The sequence below is a fragment of the Oculina patagonica genome, chromosome 13, assembly GCF_052425735.1.
Source record: "Oculina patagonica isolate OP01 chromosome 13, crgOcupat, whole genome shotgun sequence".
In the NCBI taxonomy this organism is placed as follows: Eukaryota; Metazoa; Cnidaria; class Anthozoa; order Scleractinia; family Oculinidae; genus Oculina; species Oculina patagonica.
Window position 1 is genome coordinate 9658116 of NC_135770.1, and position 20705 is coordinate 9678820.

Below are 20705 nucleotides of genomic sequence, written 5' to 3' on the forward strand. Positions count from 1 at the left end.
TCATTTATCAACTCTCTCTTCTTTGAAAAAATATCTGTATGTCAAGACGTTTAGTGCAACAAAAAACTGTTGTACGCAACCAAACTAACATAATAAGTATGATAATCTGTAATGTGCTATGAAGTGAGCATACATGGTTAACCTCACCTTTCTGAAGGTCTCGTTTTGGAAGAATTCTACCTTGATATCACCACCAATTGGAATTGGCTGCTTCAGTTCAATTTTGTAACTTGTACCAACTTGTACTTTCAGCTATTAAAAAACAGTTATGAATTTACTAAAAACGAGTTTATCATCATTGTGGATTCTCATAAAGCAAATAACGAAATGTAAACCATACGATTCCATTTAAAAACATGCAATGGACTAGTCATTACAGCATAATCACAATATACAGGTGTAAAAAGTACTTCTTGAATGTCTTCCCGAATTCTATTGTGTCTGTTTTTTTATGAAAAGGCATGTCAAATATCACAGTCAAATTTAAAGTTGTTATTAAACCAAAAAGTGAAGTACTCTCAAGTTTTAAAGACAGTACACTATATACATTATGTGACTATAATGCCACTATCAATCACACATGTCATTCAGTTCAAAAACTCCGGCAGATGGAAATATGAGTTTTTGTGGATGTCAATCATCTCCTTAATTCTGGTGCCATTCCCTTGTTTTCAATGAAGAATATCTAACTATCTGTGCACTCAACGTCCTTTTTGGTTAAAATAACTTTGTTTCATATTGATTCGCTAGATATTTTTGTGGTGATTCATGCATAATAATAATAATAATAATAATTATAATAATAATAATAATAATCATTATCATCATCATCATCATCATTATCATCATCATCATCATCATCATCATCATCGTCATCATCATTATCATCATCATCATCATCATCATTTATAAGCTTCTTCTTCTTAATTTCTTTCATTGAGATTATTGCCAGTCTTGTTAGCTTGGATTACATGCTCCTGTGGTTATTCAGGAGAAGAGCGATGTCGTTGGCAAAGTCCAGATGTTATAGCCCACCTCCCCCCCCCCTACAGATTTGGACCCCTGTCCAAATCCGCTAGCGGATCTGGACCCTCCTTCACGGATCTGGACCCCCCATCACGTTAATTTTACCATTTGGAAGCTTCTTTTCCTACCGCTTTCCCTCGATTCAAAACACAACATTTATTACTAAAGATGAAAACAAATGCATACTTTGTTATAATTCTAGATCTACCGATTCCAGGGAGTCCTAATTCGCTAAGTCACCGGGTCGTGAGGGTCCACTGTGTGCCATCCTGATGTTTCTCTGTCACTCATTTTCCGCATTATCCAGTTATTAATAAGCAGGAACAAGAAGGACGACAACAAGCAGCCCTTGCGCGCTATAGTGTGCATCTCAAACAGTTCTGAAATAACTCCGTTGAGGATGACTTTACAGGTCCCTACACTTCACCTAGGTCTTCTGTATAAGAGTGATGTATTTCTCTCATGCGTGCTAATGACCATTTAAAATAAAATTTTAGAATATTTACCTGTCAAATAAATGCCTTTACAAACAAAACAGGATTTTAAAGAATTCTTAACTCTAAATCATCCAGAATTTGTGCATCTGGCCACAATCAAAGAATGTTCAATATTTTTTTTCTTCTGAATTAATGTTCAATATTCATGATCTTGAGTTTGGAGACGACTATGTAAATTTTCGCATTTTCGGCAAAGAGGTGGAGATGATTGACATGATTGAAACTCAACTTTTTTGTCTTGTCCTTTTGTTTTTCTCTAAAGGTCACCTGTGAATAATACCTGAAATTAAAAGCCTTACCTCGTGAAATTTAGGTTGATACATAAACGGTATTCTTTGTTCCCAAACTGTAAATGATGGAACTGAAAGGCATGATAAACATTGTGAAAATTCACAGAGAAATCTACTGTTTTCTTTTATTAAAATGAATTTTCAGCATGTAAGCATTAATCTTTTCGTAATTTGTAGTGCTTAAGTAAAGAAACTTTAAATTGAGATGAAGACAAAATAAACAATAAAGAGATACAAGTTATGATAGGAAACCCTGCCATAAGATGATCATCTTCATCAGATGAAGATAGTTTTTTTCATAATTAAGCTGAATAAGTTCCATGACTTCAAGATGGCACAGAAATTGACAGTTGACTGCTGAATTTTAGCTTCAAAATAGCATTCTTATGTATTTGCCTCGTCTATAGTAAGGATGCTAATATAATGCTGACCTAAAAACTCGATTTTTTATGACAAAAACAGAATTTTAAGAAATTCAAGCCTCCTTGATTTGTTTAAAAACTGCAGTTGTTTCCCTTTATTTGTAAGTATGATAAAAAAAATCTTAATTGTATAGAGACAGATGTCCTGCACCGTATGTATAATCGCATGCATAATTTAAATTGCCATGATGATTGTTCCATATCCTCGCTGTATTCTCATTATGACGTTAAAATATGTAGACCGCTTCTCTCCTTACCACTATGAAATAAATATAAAACTAACAAAACACCTAAAACATCAGTGGCAACAAGCTTCTTTACTTTTAATGCATTATTCAAGAACCTTTCATTTAAACAAACACAAATTTGAGTGAAATGCCGAAATTAACTGACTAGTAAAACCGCAAACACAAACACCGTCTGGCAAATGCTTGCCAAAGTTCATCTGGAAACTTCTCAGTGCATTTTATTTTACCTAAGAAAAATTCTAAAACTACTGTCAGTAGCCACTTGATTTTCATAGACCAGCCCTAATTAAAAATTAAAAATACTGTGAACGCTGCTAAGATAGTTTTTAAATCCAATATGGTAGAATTCATTACAGTAATAGCTGGCTCCCAGTGTTACATCATTTTGGTTGTATATATACACTTTGAAGTAGCTACAGAGTTTTAAAAAAGATTTTGAGGAGAAAATTACCATTTTTTAACTAATTACTGTTATGCTTTTAATGGTAATTTTGTTTGCTGGGAAACTTTGGACATAAAGGACAAATGACGACACTGCAAGTAACTGCATCGTGCCTAGAGTATACAGACGACAAATACAAGGGGATGAAGTTGGGAAGTTATTTAACAAATAAAGAAGCCTCGACTGTGCTCTGTTCTGTTGTAGAGCACACAGGAAGAGACTAGAGCACGAAAGAAGTGTAGGGTGAAACGCGAGCCGATAGGCGAGTGTTTCTCCCTACTTCTTGAGTGCTCTAGTCGCTTCCTAAGTGCTTTACAACAGAACAGAGCACAGTCGAGGCTTCTTTATTTGTTTTATAATTAAGAAATTCATTAATTTCCCCACGAATTCGCGCAATTTTCAAAACAAACTTTTTTCAAGCGAATAGAAGTGGCGTCAGCGTATATCTGTACTCTGATAAAGCACGCAACAATTAGCCAATCACAGAACTTGTTAGAATGGTTAAAAGAATTTGATTGGTTCAATAAGACATCAGCTGTCTACAGCTGTCAAACCATCAAGTTTGAAACCATCAAAGTTCAGAAATCAACAAGCTGAAAATGTCAAGTGAAATCCGAATTTAACACGAGTCCTTGAAGTTTTTAGTACTTTTAGTACAACACAGGATAGAAAAGTAGACTGTTGTTGCACGTTGTTAACTTGACAACTAGAAAAACTGCTCAAAGCTTGCAAATGACGTGCGGCGTCATTTGCAAATCATTTACAACCATCGGATTGAAGGGAAAAATTAGAGTCGATCGGCTGCTGTGGTTGCTGTGGCCCTCCATTCATCGCACTGGAAAGGATATAGGAACAGGATTGTCTTCCTGAATTGTATTGGAGGTTTTTAATTTCAGGAGGTCTGCTTCTCGGCTGGAATGACAGGTAAACTTGTGTTCGATGTTTTCTTTGTTTTCGCGCCTGTTCAATTTTTTCTAACTTTGCAGCAGCTTGTTTGAAGCTTGAAATTCAACCCCTTTTGCAATAGAAATTCCTCGGTTTAGGGGTGAATTGTTTAAGTGTCTCTCGATAGCGTTGCGAAATCCAAGAAGCGATGACCTCGAGTAAAGTTCACCGTCTTTTGTTCGAGCTTCGGCGTAGAATTTACCGAGGTTGTTGTCTAGCTTCTTTGTTGGTCATTTTGTGAAGGCAATTTTTCTTTCACGGCACCAAGTTGTTTTGAAAACGCCAGAAAAAAATATTCAGTATGTGATAAGTCTGAATTGTGTGTGTATTCGCTAGCTGTTTGTTTAGTTTTTACACGAAAATGTAGCCGTGCGTGTTTTATCTAAAATTCCGTACTTAAATAATGTGAAACTCATATTCAAAAACTATCTTTCGTGATTTCCGTTTCTACTTTCGTTATAATGTCTAGAATTTCGGCCTTGAGTTGTTTACAAAACTTTGGTTGGTTGTTTTGTTGTTAAGCTTACTTTCCGGCTCGGTGTTTTTTCCGTAACTTGTATCGAAATTTCACTTTCTATCGCCGTGCGGGAATTGGTCGGCCATATTGGGTCGATGGCGTGACATTTCCTCCGTACATCTGGACTCTGATAAAGAACACTGTTTCAGCCAATCAGAGCGCGCGTTATATGAAAACTTTATTATAAATTTCGGTAATATTCTATACAATGCACATGATCGACCTGAGAAAAGGCGCAATTCTCTGCTGGCTTTTATGCCATTGTTCAGCGGTGCTGCGAGACGCTTGATCTTAATAGCTTCTTTGTAACCAGATGAAATTCTAGTTACTGTCACAGTCCAATATGGAGGTGTTTTGGCGAACTGCTTGCAAAAAAAATTCTTTGATCGTGGAATTGGAAGGTGGAGTATTTGATTAAATAAACAATCTGGGAAATTTGCACAGGTCTTGAATATGCTTAAAAAGCTTACAATTGCGTAAATGTTTTTATACCATGCCATAGAAAATACAGCCAATCAGAATACAGGAAAGCCGTTGTATATTCGATAGTATTCAACCGAACCTTCTCATCGTGCGCTGCGATCTTATTCTCGATGAAATTTAGTAAGCGTATTTTCTATGGCATGGTATAAAATAGTTACACAACACTTTCTCGTGGTATACTATGGAGTATCCCACTTGTCACTTGTATTTTCTTCTTATAAACACTCACCTAAAGGCTCGGGTGTATACCGAGAAAATACAAGTGACTTGTGGGATATTCCATAGTATACCACTCGAAAGCGTTGCATAACTAGTATATATCGCTGAAAATGGGTTTTGGAAAAACTATGCACACATGTCCCAGTTGGTTTAGTATGTCAAAAATCTGATCAAAGTTTTCTTCTGGAAGGCAGCACCCCAAGATTATGCAATCCTTGTTAAAGAAATACCAATCAAAACTTAACTACAAGTACTAAAACAAAGTTAGCCACTTACTGCAGGTAGAGCTTAAGAAAGTGGGAACAGGAGACATCTCAAAGCCCTTTAGCAGAATGAAAGTTGGTTCATATGCCAATCCATTTCTCAGTAGATAGCTGTAGTAATGAACATAACGCTGTTGACTAGGAAGTATGAAACCTTGACCATCTTTTATTCTTGCCTCATCAAAATATTTTAAGGCATCTTTACTTTCCAAGAAGTGGGAGATATGAAGTAAATAGCAGCAAATCATCAGACCTGCCCTTGACTTTAAATAAATACAATAAAAAATTACTAGGTTAAACATGTTACTAAAAATATACGCAATAAATGTTTCAATTATTAAGAAACTTACAAGGAATATGTTAGCCATGATACTTGACTTGCATGAAAGTTTCAAGATTTGTGCTAAAGGTGGCCCCTAGGCCTTGCTTTCATGTATTTGTCTGTTTATAGGCCGAATCACTTGAGGTGTTGTAGGGTGTCCATTGGAAAAGGTTTTTAAATTGCCCACTCTGTACGAATCACCTACACACTACTCATTGTTTCAAGATCACAACATTACCATGTTAATTAAACTGCCAGCTAATGCTTATGCATGTTCATCCTCTTTTACTTTTGCACAAAATGTCTATACCCCCTGACACCAGCTTAACTGAAAACAAATGAACTTATCTGAAGAATTTGTGACCATCGCTTTGTATATTAAAATAAAAATACTGCAGAATGGCCCTTACCCTGCCACTGTTGCTGTGAATAAAAGCAACATTTGTCTCATCTTCCCCCAGAAAGCTCTGCACATCATCACAAAATGGCTTAATAAGTTCAAATGGCGGTACATTCTTGTTACTTAATGGGTAAACTGCCACTAAATAAAATGAAAATTATTAAGCTTAAAATGATAAACAAGCCAAGGGTTAAAACAGGAGTTACATGTATTAATTAAACCAAAACCATGACCTCATTTAGTCTTAATCATATAGGATTATAAGATAAGATAAGATAAGATAAGATAAGATAAGATAAGATAAGATAAGATAAGATAAGATAAGATAAGATAACTTTATTTATACACGGTTTTTCCATCAGTCAATTAAGTTACTGGACTATCTACCTATCTAACTAACTACAAAAATTTAATAACAACAAATTCAAATAACAAAAAAAAAGAAAAGTCTGCTTTTCATGGAGGCCGTGTCTAACCTTTACTTAAAATTTAGATATTACTTTAAACTGTGCAGACTTAATTTAGATTTGAAATCGGCCAGTGAAGATGCTTGTCTTAGGTCTATAGGTATGTTGTTCCACAACTGAGCTCCGCTGTACGAAAAACTTTTCTTGAGATAATCAGTTCGAGGTTGTGGAAGAACTTATTTGTTTTCGGTATTCCTTAAACGATAAGCACTAACATCGTCACGATATACGAATCTTGATCTCAGATAATCAGGAGTCATACCATGTTATTTTTTATACATTAGGATAGACTTCTGTTCCAATCTTTGACAATAGAGGCTTTGCCACCCCAGTGTCCGGAACAAATCATCTAAATTACTATCATAGCTCGCAGACATTAGGGTACGAGCTGCGCGGTTTTGAAGCCTTTGCAGTCTTTCAGAAAGGCCCTTGTTACAGCTTCCCCACACTACGTTGCAATAATCAAATTGTGGTTGAATAAGGCTGTTATAAACTTTGATCAGAATATTAAATGGCGTGAGATGCCGAATTCGTTTAATTGCACCAATGGCACAAGCTATCTTCTTAGAAATGTTTTCAATATGACACTCCCAGTTTATATTTTGATCAACATAAACTCCGAGGGATTTAGCGGAGGTTACTTGTTCTATTGCGTTCTCATTTATAGTAAGAGAGGGACTTCCCCTAATTTGTGATAACTTTCGCCTTGATGCAATAAGCATAAACTCAGTTTTCGTCATATTTAGACTAAGCTTGTTAGCAGACAGCCATTCGTACACATTTCTCAGGTCGTGATTAAGGCGATAGTTTATATGCTCAATGTCAGTGGGGCGTGTTTAAAACACGAAATGGCGAAATGGCGAAATGACGAAATGGCGAAATGGCGAAATGGCGAAATGATATTGAAGATAAAAGCCAAAGTTAAACGATCCAGTTACCGTTCTAATGGAATCTTTATATGTTGCCAATTTTATTCTTGTAGATAAATCCCAATCCGCAATCAAAAATTCTCCGTCACGGAGATCCGTCACGGACCTGGTAATTTCGATTCCAATCTCTCTCTGTTAAAAGGGCGCTGTCTGATACGCCTAGAACATTCTTCATCGTAATGTCGGCGTTTTGTTTCGACATCGGAAAAAATGATTTGTTTATCTGATATTTACTACCGAGCAGCGGCTATGAAGTTATGCTTTGAGCTCCAACATTCACATGAAATGGATTATCAAAACCGAACCTACTTCGCGGTAAAAGTTTAAACGTGCTTTGAACAGAAACGGAGTGACGTTCGATGTCTAGATAAGTCCTTAGATACAAGGTAAGCTTTGTATAAACAAGTGCCGTCCAGTGCAGATACTGATAGACAAAGTTGGCAAGTACTAGATAAAAAAGATATCCTGGTTGCTGAGACATTTCAGTAATACGTTCAATTTGGCGTTGTGATAAGTATTCACTATATTCCTGGGCCAAAACATTGAAATGATATGTTCCCTTGCAATTTCAACGCAGTATGCAAAAGTCATCACTTCCCTTCATTTCAACCATGAAATAATTCAGTCTAGACATGTAAACAGAACTGCCTTGAAGTTCAAGGGGAAACCAAACTGTATTATTTTCGTGTATTTATCTTATCTTATTTACGTTACTCAGTGTTTCTTATTCATTACAACGGTCAGTTGCGACAGTTTGATACAAGAAGCATGGAGACAAGGACTATACTTCTCCAGCACTAACAGACATTATCACGTAAAATGACCAGAAAGTAACAGTAACAGTAACTTCTCAATGTCAACGATGCTTAAAGTTTCTTAAACTTTGAAACATTATTAAGAATAAGAGTTAGGATTCGCCAGATGTTGGTAAACCTGTGCTGAACAAACGAATATAAACAACAGTCAAAAGTTCTTTTAGCATTGTTATTGGCAGCATTGAAGAAATAACGTTTTAACATGTGCATCCTAAAATTATTTTATACTTTTCAAAACAGGTTTCACATGTAGTCAGTCCAATGTGGAGATTTTGAGGTGCATTCTCAGGAAGGTTTGATGCACGGGTCGTAACTTGGCTTTAATGTTCTCCGGAATGACAACTGCATCATCCGAGAAATGTGGATGTCGTGGTTTAATGCAATTTTCCGGATCGACGTGGTAGAACTTTGCTCTTTCCTTATGGGTTACTTTCCATGGCCCTTGTTTGTTCTCCGGGTCTGGGTAACGCCATCGTTCGTAATGACGTAAGGCCAAATCGTACGGTGGAATACACGTTGATGGGAATTCATTGTGGCACGTTTCACACTGCATTCGACGCCCCTTCTCATCTGCCACCTTTTTCTTCTTCTTGTACTCTTTATCTTCAAGAAAGAATGTTAGGACAAATGGGTTGTCGTTCTGGTGTATATCTGTGAACATTCTGGTTTGGGCAAGAGGTACAGAGCTAGAGGCGGTGGCTGTAGAAAGACAGGCAGACCTTTCTTCCTCACGGTCATAGACAGCTGTTCTGCGCACTCCTCTCCCTCTTCGTTTTGCGTTGTTCTTCTCACCAGCTCCTTTCGGGGCATCTGACAAAACCAATTTCGTAAAGTTTGGGATCTTTGTGCTGCATTGTTCCCTCCACTCAAGAAACTTCTTAAGGCAGCCTAAGTTCTCTGCAGCCGCTACAGAGTGGGCACAAATTTGAATCGAAGAATAGTTGTAGCAGTCGCAGGTGACCTTCCCTCCAGCCAATTCCTTCACATAATGAGGTCTGTCTCCTCTCCTACTGGCAACCATTCTTGCCTTTGGGTTCCCTGGACAATTTGCGATCATTTCATCGGTTGATATCAGCTCGGAAGCTTTCTGCCATATTGCTTTCAATACCACTGAAGGTACTGTAGGCAGATTAAGGCTGGTAATGGATATAGAAATTGCTGAGGTATCTTGCATTTCCGCTTCTCCATTTTCTTGGGTTGGATTCTCGTCATGGGAAAGAGATGGATGAGGACCTTCTAATGATGGTGGAGACGACGAGCATTCAAAGGCCTCCATTACGTGACATGTGCTTTCTGAGGCCGGAGTTTCGCCAAGAATCTTGTCTACAATAACTTGTTCGCAAAGAGGTGCACGAGGACCTTCTGATTATGGTGGAGAAGACGAGCATTCAAAGGCCTCCATTACGTGACTTGTGCTTTCTGGGGGAGTTTCGCCAAGAATCTTGTCTACAAGAACTTCAAAGTTCTGCGCATCTTCAATTTCAGCCGACCAGAATTTGGTGATATGTCTTTGACGACTCTGCGGTGACATTCGCTTCCACTTGTTTGGCTCTACTTGCAGATGCTTGAAGTTTTCTGCTAACTCATACTCCCCACACCCGTAGATTGCTTTTTCACTGGAAAAGTTGAAAATTTACATGCACATGTAAATTACAATTTACAAAATGTAAATCTCATTTACATTCTTTGTAAATTAAAATTTACATGTTGGAGTTTTGTAAAACAAAATTTACATGAAATTTACAGTCTTCAACGGATCATGTAAATGTATTGTAAAAAGTGATTTACATGGTACTTTATTACAACACTAATTGTAAGAACATGTAAAAAACATGTCAAATGTATTAACCATTTTTACAGTTTCTTTCTTTGTAAAAAACATGTAAATTTCTTTACTAAATCATGTAAAGAACATGGAAATTGACAAAAGGGGCCTGTTTGGAAACATGTAAAAACCATGGAAATTGACAAAGGGGGCCTGTTTGGAAACATGTAAATACCCTGGAAATCGACAAAGGGGCCTGTTTGGAAACATGTAAAAAACATGGAAATTGACAAAGGGGGCCTGTTTGGAAACATGTAAATACCCTGGAAATCGACAAAGGGGGCTGTTGCTGTGCCGTGCTGTGAGTTCGAGAATTGTTGTTGGGATTGTAAGCTACTCTATGACTGATAGCAGGCGAGCAGTTTTGTTTATATAATTATGAATACGAAATGAGAATGTCAGAAAAAAATTTTTACTGGGCGCGATTTTGTCGAAAAAGTGGGGTCCATTTAAACGCCAATAACATTAAAAAATATTTTTTACCAGTGAAATCAAATTAAATCATATTAATACTAAATGATAGGCGACAGTTTTTCTAAAGTTTTATAGCCATCGCGTCAAAGCCGAAAAAGTGGACGAGTGCGCCTGGAATAACTACGGAGCCACCTTAAAGGTCAAATGAACAGAAATTTCGATTTTTGTTATTTTTTGCCCATGTGTTTATTAAGGGCCAAATAAACATTTCCCAAAGTTTCAAAGCAATCGGTCATTACCTCGCAGAGATATTGCAAGTTGAAAAATGCTTTTTTTTTTTTTAGGCTGTCATAATCGTAGAGTGCTCGGAAAAATTGTCGGAAAATTGTCAGAAATGAAAAGTTATGACGTCATAATTGGTGTTTTTGAAGACGACCGCAGACAGATTCCGCAGACGGCACCTTAAAATCTAAATAAATGTGTTTACTGACATTTCAAGCAGTTATTTCGTTCTGTTCGGCCGATTTTCAGTGGATTGATTGTTGGTTGTTGTTTAGAGAGGCTCATTTTTATTAAATAGAATAGCTAAAGCACAGAAATAACTTTAAGTTTTGTTTGCTGTCGTTTTGCATGTCATGTGAGACATAGGTAGAATGCACGCTGGTATGAAAACAAATCAGGAATCTCTATTGTTCTTTCTCATTAGCATTTAACGTTAATGAGCAGAATTATCTGCACGCACGTTAACTATGCACGTGCGTTTTGAATTCTGGTACACTTCAAAGCCGTTCTGCATGCGCGTTAACTATGCACGTGCGTTTTGAATTTTGGTACACTTCAAAGCCGTTCCCTGCCGAACAACAACGTGAAATGACGAAATCCTGCGTATTTTCGACAACGTCAGCCACGACGGCTAATTTTTGGTTTTTCTATTTGGGATTGAACGCATTCTTTGAATATTCAACAGGAGCTAGTTCTTAAAGCGATAAATAAGCAGAATGCGTCCCGAAAGCTGCGAGATTCTCAAGTAAAATATAAATCATTTTGCACCAGTCGTAGTCGTTGACGTTGGCGTCGGTGCGGTCTGCGGAAACGGTCTGCGGTCGTCTTGAAAAACACCAATGATGACGTCACAAACTCGTTCCATTCCTTCCATTTCAGTGCGCAGTCATTCAAAAACGTTTTCGTGAAGCCTTCGAAAATCTTCGTATTTTTTGCTGTAATTCACGCTTTAAGGCTCGGAAAGCAAAAATTTTTCTTAATTTTACTCAATAAGTGATGGTTTTAGCGTTTGGTTTGTAGTGTTTGTTACTTAAGCCTTACCCTCCCCACCCCCCATGTATATATTACCCAGCATGACACTGGAGATGTGATGATTAAATGTACACGAGTGTAATGGCGTCGTTCTCTTTTACTGTTGGTTAAATCCGGATCATCCACGGTTAAATCCGCACATCCACTACATTTTGGCGACGAGGACGGTCGTTGGTAAAGTTCCTCTGCGATGGCAAGTGTATATTTGAGCGATACACAAGGTTTAAAGCCATTTGACTGTACCGAAACTGCTGGTATTTCTGCACGCTGGGAAAGATGGCTGCGAGCTTTTGAATTGTATGCTGCGGGAAAAGGAGTCAAGAATGTCGATCAGAAGAAGGCTTTATTGCTGCATACTGCTGGTTTAAGTGTTCAAGATATTTATTTCACGTTGAACGAAGAAGGAGGAACAGATAGTTATCAGAAAGTAAAGGCGACCTTGAATAAATATTTCAAACCGCAAGCGAATGTTCCGTATGAAAGGCTTTGTTTTCGTGAGACGAGTCAACTGGCCAACGAAACCATCGAACAGTTTGTGACCAGATTGAGACAGAAAGCCCAAACCTGTGAATTTGGAGACGGCGCTGCTGTGGATGAACAAATTCGTGATCAAGTGATTAGCAAGTGTTTGTCACACGAACTCCGTCGAAAATTACTTCAGAAAGGTCGAGCCTTGACACTGCCACAATTAAGAGAAATTGCCCGGTCCATGGAAGAATCTGAGAAACAGGCACGTTCAATCGAAGGAGCAAGTGGCGAGGTCAGTAGTGAGGTGAATAGTGTGAGTGGAAAGTCTGATTACAAAGGGGATGCGAGCACAAGGAATGTGAAATGTTTTTGTTGTGGAAATGTGGGACATAAAGCTAATGATCACCGATGCCCAGCGAGAGGGAAACAGTGCAGATGGTGTAAGGGAACTGGACATTTTGAAGCTGTGTGTAAAACTAAGAAGAAGCAAAACACTGGTCGTGGAAGTGGAGGAGCTAGAGGACCACGAAGACCAGATGCCAGAAGAAAGGATGGTCCGCCTCACCATGTAAGGCAAGTAGAAGCTGAAGATAAGCAGAGTGATGACTGTGAATATGCCTTTGGCATTTCAGACGATTGTAATGTTTCAAGTGATGGCAAAATTTCTGTGAAAATAGGAGGTTTGCCAGTAACAATGATTATTGATTCGGGTGCTAGTTGCAATGTCATAGGTCGTAATGTGTGGGAGTATCTGAAAGCAAATAAGGTTGAATGTGTGTCGAGCAAGGTGTCCAAGAAGTTATTTGCATATGGTAGTAATCAGCCATTACAAGTTGCAGGCACATTTACTGCAGAAGTGTCTGTTGGAGAGAGAGTGTTGAGTGGGGTTGAATTTGTTGTTATTGAAAATGAGGGACACGCCCTCCTTGGGCGAGAAACTGCCATTGCCTTAGAAGTTTTGAAGCTGGGTCCTCAAGTTAACTCACTAAAGGTATCTACAGATGGAGCAGAAGGGGTACCAAGCATTTTTGAAAAATTTCCCGGATGTTGTGAAGGTATTGGCAAATTGAAGGATTTTCAGCTAAAAGTCCCAATTGATTCAGAGGTACAACCCATTGCACAACCAATTAGACGAGTTCCATACCACCTTCGCGATAAGCTGAGTGACAAACTGGATGAACTTGTTAAGCTAGACATAATTGAGAAAGTGAGTGGTCCAAGTTCGTGGGTATCACCAGTGGTAGTCGTACCCAAGCCCTCAGGTGACATCCGTTTGTGTGTCGATATGCGTCAAGCCAACATGGCAGTAAAGCGGGAACGTTACCCAATACCCACCATCGATGAAGTTTTACAAGATTTGAATCAGAGCAAGTTTTTCAGCAAATTGGATCTCAACTCTGCCTACCATCAGATAGAGCTGTCACCTGAATCAAGAGATATCACTACATTTTGCACACATAAGGGACTGTACCGATACAAGCGTCTCATGTTCGGTATAAGTTGTGCGCCTGAGATGTACCAGAAGGTTCTCCAGCAAGTTCTGCAAGATTGTGATGGCGCCCATAACATCCTTGATGATGTGATAGTGCATGCAGCCACTGAGGAGGAGCATGACAGAAGATTTGAGAATGTGGTCCGAGTATTGAGCAGCAAGGGGTTGACATTGAACCGCGACAAGTGTCAATTTAAGATGTCGCATTTGGAATTCATGGGCCATGTGTTGTCAGCACGTGGAATTGGTCCAGCGGATGTTAAAGTAAAGGCAGTTGTTGACGCCCGGGAACCAACGAGTGCTGCGGAAGTGAGGAGCTTCCTGGGACTGGTCAATTTTACTGCACGTTTTATTCCTGACCTGGCAACGGTATCTGCACCTCTCCGCCAGCTTACAAAGAATGGTGAACCCTTCGTGTGGGGACTGGAGCAACAGAAATCATTTGAAGAGTTAAAGAAGCGACTGTCCAGTGCAGAGACACTTGGATACTTTGATAAGAATGCCCCGACTAAGGTGATTGCTGACGCAAGCCCTGTAGGATTAGGAGCTGTACTAGTCCAACAGCAAGGGGAAGAGCAACGAGTTATTAGCTATGCAAGCCGAAGCTTGTCCGATACAGAACGCCGGTATTCTCAAACGGAGAAAGAGGCTTTGGCAATAGTGTGGTCCTGCGAAAGATTTCATGCCTATTTGTATGGTGCTGAATTTGAACTAATGACTGACCACAAACCTCTGGAATGTATTTTCTCCCCTAAATCCAAGACCTGTGCTAGGATCGAGCGATGGCTTCTCAGAATGCAACCTTACAGATTTACCGTGAAATACGTCCCAGGTCCCCAGAATATTGCAGATTCTTTGTCACGCCTCCTACATCCAGTGACGCCGCCAAGAGACGAAGACCAAACAGAGGAGTATGTGAAGTGGGTAGCTCAAGAATCAACGCCTGTTGCCTTGACAACTCGTGAAATTGAGAGAGCATCAGAACATGACCCAGAGCTGAAAAGTGTACGAGAATGTCTCTTGAATGGAAAGTGGCATGTCATAGAATTCAAAGAGTACCTACCTGTGCGAGGCGAATTAAGTGCAATTGGAAAGCTAGTTCTTCGTGGAACTCGAATTGTGGTACCAAAGCAACTTCGTAGTCAAGTACTAAAGTTGGCACATGAAGGTCATCCTGGAATTGTATCAATGAAGCAACGTTTGCGAACCAAAGTCTGGTGGCCAGGCATCGACAAAGAAGCGGAGAAAGCTTGTAAGACCTGTCATGGCTGTCAGTTAGTTTCACAACCATCTAAACCTGAGCCGATGTCACGTACAGAGTTGCCTTCTGCACCGTGGCAACACCTAGCGGCTGACTTGTTGGGTCCACTGCCTTCCGGTGATTATGTCTTTGTCGTGGTGGATTACTACAGCCGATTCTTTGAGATGGAATTTACCAAATCGACTACCTCTGAGAAGATTGTATCAATGCTGTCCAAGATTTTCGTCACTCACGGTCTTCCTTTGTCCCTAAGGACTGACAATGGACCGCAGTTTGTCAGTGACTATTTCGAGAAATACTTGGAGGAGAACGGAATTGAACACAGGAAAACCACGCCCTTATGGCCACAGGCCAACGGTGAAATCGAAAGACAAAACCGCAGTATCCTGAAGCGCCTGCGTATTGCTCAAGCAGAGGGTCGCAACTGGAAATCAGAGATGGACAACTTCTTAGTGATGTATCGTAGTACACCACATTCTACAACGGGGGTTAGCCCAGCAGAATTGTTGTTTGGAAGACGCTTCAGAACCAAACTACCCCAACTCCAAGAGTTCAGTATTGAAGATGAAGTCAGAGATCGTGACAGTGAGCGGAAAGAGAAAGGGAAGTTGTATGCAGACAGCAGAAGAAATGCATGTGAAAGCGAGATTCAAGAAGGTGATAAGGTGTTACTGAGACAGGAGAAAGAAAACAAACTGTCAACACCATTCAAACAGTCTCCCTTTAGAGTTGTTCAGAAGAATGGCAATAGTGTTCTTGTCGAGGCTGATGGTGTACAGGACCGTCGGAATGTGACCCATGTGAAAAAGTATCTCAGGCGTGATGATGATGTATTACCAGCCACCAGTAAGTCATCGGATGTTTCGGAGGCTCAGAGAGCAACACAAACTTCACCAAGCCGAGAGTTTAGTGAACCTGTTCCTTCTGGAACAACAAGCGAAGACAAACCAGTGGAATACAAACATGTCATGGAACAAAGTGATGCTACTACCCTACGCCGGTCAAGAGTCAAGAGAGTACCCTCTAAATTTCAAGATTATGTTCTAGGCTGCGTTCAGTTGGTCCCAGGGTAGAACTTTTAGATCCAGATGTGAACTGGAACTTTGAACTGAACTGGAACTATTAGTTGTTGTGTTACATTTGTACTTATGCCAGTTTTAAAATGTTGAGCCTTTGTTAGTTCAGGAAAAGACATTCAGAGACATTTGCATGCCTATAAAGTTGGTTAGGTTTTATTCTGTTTTTGTTGCCTTCCAACACAACGAGTTATTCGAAGAAGGGAGGAATGTAGTGTTTGTTACTTAAGCCTTACCCTCCCCACCCCCCATGTATATATTACCCAGCATGACACTGGAGATGTGATGATTAAATGTACACGAGTGTAATGGCGTCGTTCTCTTTTACTGTTGGTTAAATCCGGATCATCCACGGTTAAATCCGCACATCCACTACATGGTTGGTTAAAATGGAATTTTTGTCCAAGTAGGTGGTACAGATCATCGTAAATCGGCAAATTTACAACCTAATTTGATATTCAACCTAGTTTAAAAGAACAACGGTACCAACTGATTGCACTCAAATAAGACCAGAATATAATTCAAAGACTGTTCTTTCGAGGACCCAGAACTCCGAAGAAAGCGAGTTGAGAAAAAAATGTTTTTCCTCTACAATGCAGAGGCAGTACCCGATTTTTCGATGTCAAAGTTGCATGCCTTGTGTAAATATTTGTATTGAATAGCAATAAGTGAATAAATTTGAATATTCATATGGGCATGCTGTGACCTGAAAAACATAGGATGGTAAGCCTGTTAAAATACTTTAAAAATCAAGTTCCCATGCACTCACCTCTGTTGTTAAATATTGCAGGATCATAAATGTCACTGCACCTACATTTGAAAGTACACAAAACAAACAGATAATAAACTTTTTAATTACCTGTATTTGGGTGTGCAGACAGGCACTCATACTGAAGTATAACTGGCGACCTTCTACCTGTCCCAGTTTGAAATTTGGAAGTTTGTGAGGATCCATTTTCATTTTACAAGTTATTGAAACTTTAATTTTTTGCGTGTTTAAAGAAGGAGCACATATTGAAAAAGCAATGGTTTTATCTGCCAGACCCTTCTAAGCTAATTATTGTTATAAGTTAAATTATTATTACTGTCAGTTTATTTGATCATAACTAACAATCTGACTAACAGTACTCACAAGTTGTATACTTTATAATGACCTGCATGCCGTAGCTCTACAAAACTGCAAACAGAAATTACTTTCAGTCTATATATAATTATTGAAAATGGCAACAACCCTGGCCAACCATAAGCCATTAGTGTGTTGAATTGGTCAGTCTGTGCTTGAGTGTGGGTTGGAGTCACTGTGTTGTGTTCTTGAACAAGACACTTGCACAGTCTCCCTTAACCCAGAAACAGGTACCAGCAAATGCTGTGGTTTTACCCAGAGTGATGCATGGACAAGCATCCATCTGAGGGTGTAGTGAGACTGCTAGTCATTTGATGATCTGGTAACAGGTTAAGTACAATCCCTTATAATTGTAAAGAAGGACTAACCTTTAACTGGTAATTAGTCAAAGATTCACGAGTGTTAAAGACGCGAGCCTCTAGGGGGGGTCTGGGGACATGCCCAATGGAAAAAATTGCAAAATATAGGCCTCTAAGATGTCATTTCCTGCATTTTGAGAGCAAAATCGTTGGAAAATTGTATAAGTTAACCGGGGGCAAACCAGGGGGAAGCTACCTTTAGGTTACTATTGTTAACGGCTACTACCTTATTATAGGAAATTAACGATACATGTTATTAACGCGAAATTCAAAAATTCGCGTTAATTTTATGTATGTTAACTTTTTTACTATAAGCATTTGACCAGAACTTTTCCTAAATTCGCGTTAATTTTATTACGCGTAAATTTTGTTCGCGTTGTTAAAATACCTCGTCATATGTTTATAATAAGGTAATTTTAGCGACTTTTTCCTTAGCAAGATTTAGCGACTATTTAATTAAGCGATTTTCTGAAAGTCGTATAAACCAGTTTCATGAACGTATAGCCAAGATGGAAATAAATGCTCAGTAAAAGAAAAGCTCACTTGAATTTCAACGAACATTTGTATTGCCAGTAAGGACAATTTTAATCAAAGATCTCTTTGAGATACTGACTATTTTGTATGAAGTATGAGTAGAAGGTTAATCCTGTGCATTGTTCTTAATTCGAACATATCATGGATGAATTGAATCGTCTTTTAAAGTATTAAAACTAACAGTTTCTTTGTAGTTCACTTCAAGCATTTTTTTTTATCTTCGCGGAAGAAATGCTGTATTTGTCAGTCGAGAGGGCTTGGCGGTTTGCGACTCATATACTGTGGCTTGGTTAAAAATATTAAACTTTGTCGTGATTGTCTTTTATCAAAATAGATGTTCCTTTGAGTTAGAAAGATTTCTACTCGGTTTAATGCAGGGTTCCCGATAAAGGTTACGCACGACAGAAAACTCACGAAGACGTGCAATTGTCCCCGAGTCACAGACATTTTGGAATGTGTGCGTCTGAAAGAACCTGATCAATGAACTTATATATATATTTGTTTTCACTGTTTTCATAGCACACTGAATTAAGAAAACTAAGACAGTAGCGCATTGTTTAAGCATTGTTTTATGGATGAATTGAGCTGCCTCTTATTTCAAAGTTGCATATATTCTGGACTGAGAAGTGTTTCTGATAAGTAGTGAGTAAATACCACGCGCGGTAAATTTCATTTGGATTCAACAACAATACCTTCAAAAGTCTCCTTATAACGTAGTTTCTACCGCTTGTAGTAAACAAAATTGGAACAGGACTTGGAGGGTAAAATATTCACATGACAGCGGCTGTCAAAAAGTAAACAGCCTAATGTAATTGAAATTTGACCCGTGCATTGAGTTGCCTGTGTACTCTTTTGTCCCATCATGCAATCTGTACCCCACATTGAGAAGTGATCAAGCATGAATTTTCGTTTAGATACCGTATTTATTCGATTAAGCGCCCTGGGCGCTTATTAAATTTTTGGACCTTGAGAGTGGGCGCTTATTCGAGGTGGGCGCTAATTCGAGGCTGGGCGCTTATTAAATTTTCCGGCATTTTCTGCAAGTAGTAGATTTATTTTGCAACAAGAAAACAAGTACAAAATGTACTAATAAAACGCGAGGATGCACCAAAGCAGAATTTTAACTGTTCTTTGAAAGTTTCGGTAAAATATTATAAAACTCGAAAAGTCTCTTAGTAGTACTTATTAAATTCCAATCTCATTGTCACTAAGGTATACTCAGCTTGTGAACTTCAGTTTTTTGGGGGGAGGGGGTGGGCGCTTATTCGGGGCTGGGCGCTAATTAACTTTTCCTACCTACAGAATGGGCGCTTCGAGGTGGGCGCTTATTCGAGTTTGGGCGCTTAATCGAATAAATACGGTATTGCCAAAAGCCGCTTCTCCTTGCGTTATTCTTTACACATGCCATTTCTAAAGGCTACATTTCCCGTTAAACGGATGCTTGTTTTCTAACGGGGATGCATTGACTTCTAACGAAAAAAAAATTTTCAGCTTTTACTGCTTCCACCGGAAGTAATTTCAACAGGCTACAAAAACATTTGTAAATATCACTTCACACCTGCAATAAAATGAAGTTGTAATTCTGAATTAAGTAACTCAACAGAAAATAATGTTAGCCTCTGCAAGTTGTGCCCAAACAGTATGAAAACAAAAGGTAAGTGAACTTTGATTCATCTGGCTTTCAATAGCTAGATTACAACCCATCAAATTGAAGAAAAAAAAGAACACAACCAACAAAAGATAAGTGAACTTTATTTATCTCGCTTTCAACAGATAACCACTTTTTCCCTTAGAGCCAAACCGTAAACACTTCTATCACTTCTCGTGGCATTCAAAAACATAGCAACTCATAGCCGCAGCAAAAAGAAACACACCAGATCGACGAACAAGCAAGACTCTCGTAGGAAAGCATGTCAAAACAAAACATCGAAGCCTAACTAGCCTCGCTTTCATGCAGCTCGTCCCAGACACCTACCGAGTGGTCCGCCATATTTGCATTCGGTGTATTTAGTGACGTTTTCATCACCCACAGCAAAACGAATTCCCTTGAGAAATTAAAATATTCCCTTGAGAAATTAAAACAGTCCCTTGAGAATTAAAAAAAAATTCGGTAAGAGAGTCCCTACATTCTCCACTATTCTTACTATTTTTCTTTAACAAGCAAAATAGTTGGCATCCATTTTTAAAGGAATTTTTCAGGAATTTTGTTTTCCTTTGGGGTGGGGGGTACTTAAATTTTACATGTATTAAATTTGAGCAAGACAAATTTTAGCCATTTTCGCCCAACTCGCTAAAATCTCTACAATTAGTAGCCGATAACAAATATTAACCTTAAGGTAACTGCAAGCAAACCAGGGTGAAGCTATAACTGCATGCAAACTAGTGACGTTCCATCATTCCAGTGAATAGGCTCTGACCCTACATGTTCATGTACAGTCAGCATACCGACCATTATTGAACTCACCTAGAGACCTCATGAATATTATTTCTGTACACTCTTCCTAATGGGCTAGATGATGGAAACGCCATTGCCACTATATTGCGTGTAATGTCT

The 20705-nt window shown here is 38.9% G+C and overlaps 1 protein-coding gene across 1 annotated transcript; it reads right to left on the bottom strand.

The window, feature by feature from the left end:
* On the bottom strand, window positions 1–16932 carry LOC144635415 (phosphatidylinositol 3,4,5-trisphosphate 3-phosphatase and dual-specificity protein phosphatase PTEN-like). Its single transcript, XM_078494526.1, has 6 exons — window positions 16905–16932; window positions 6085–6215; window positions 5366–5615; window positions 1823–1884; window positions 148–252; window positions 1–66 (listed from the first exon to the last, which is right to left on the bottom strand). Exons 3-6 carry the CDS (start codon window positions 5598–5600, stop codon window positions 1–3), a joined length of 468 nt encoding a protein of 155 aa, XP_078350652.1. The 5' UTR covers window positions 5601–5615; window positions 6085–6215; window positions 16905–16932.
* Window positions 16933–20705: the final 3773 nt, after the last annotated feature.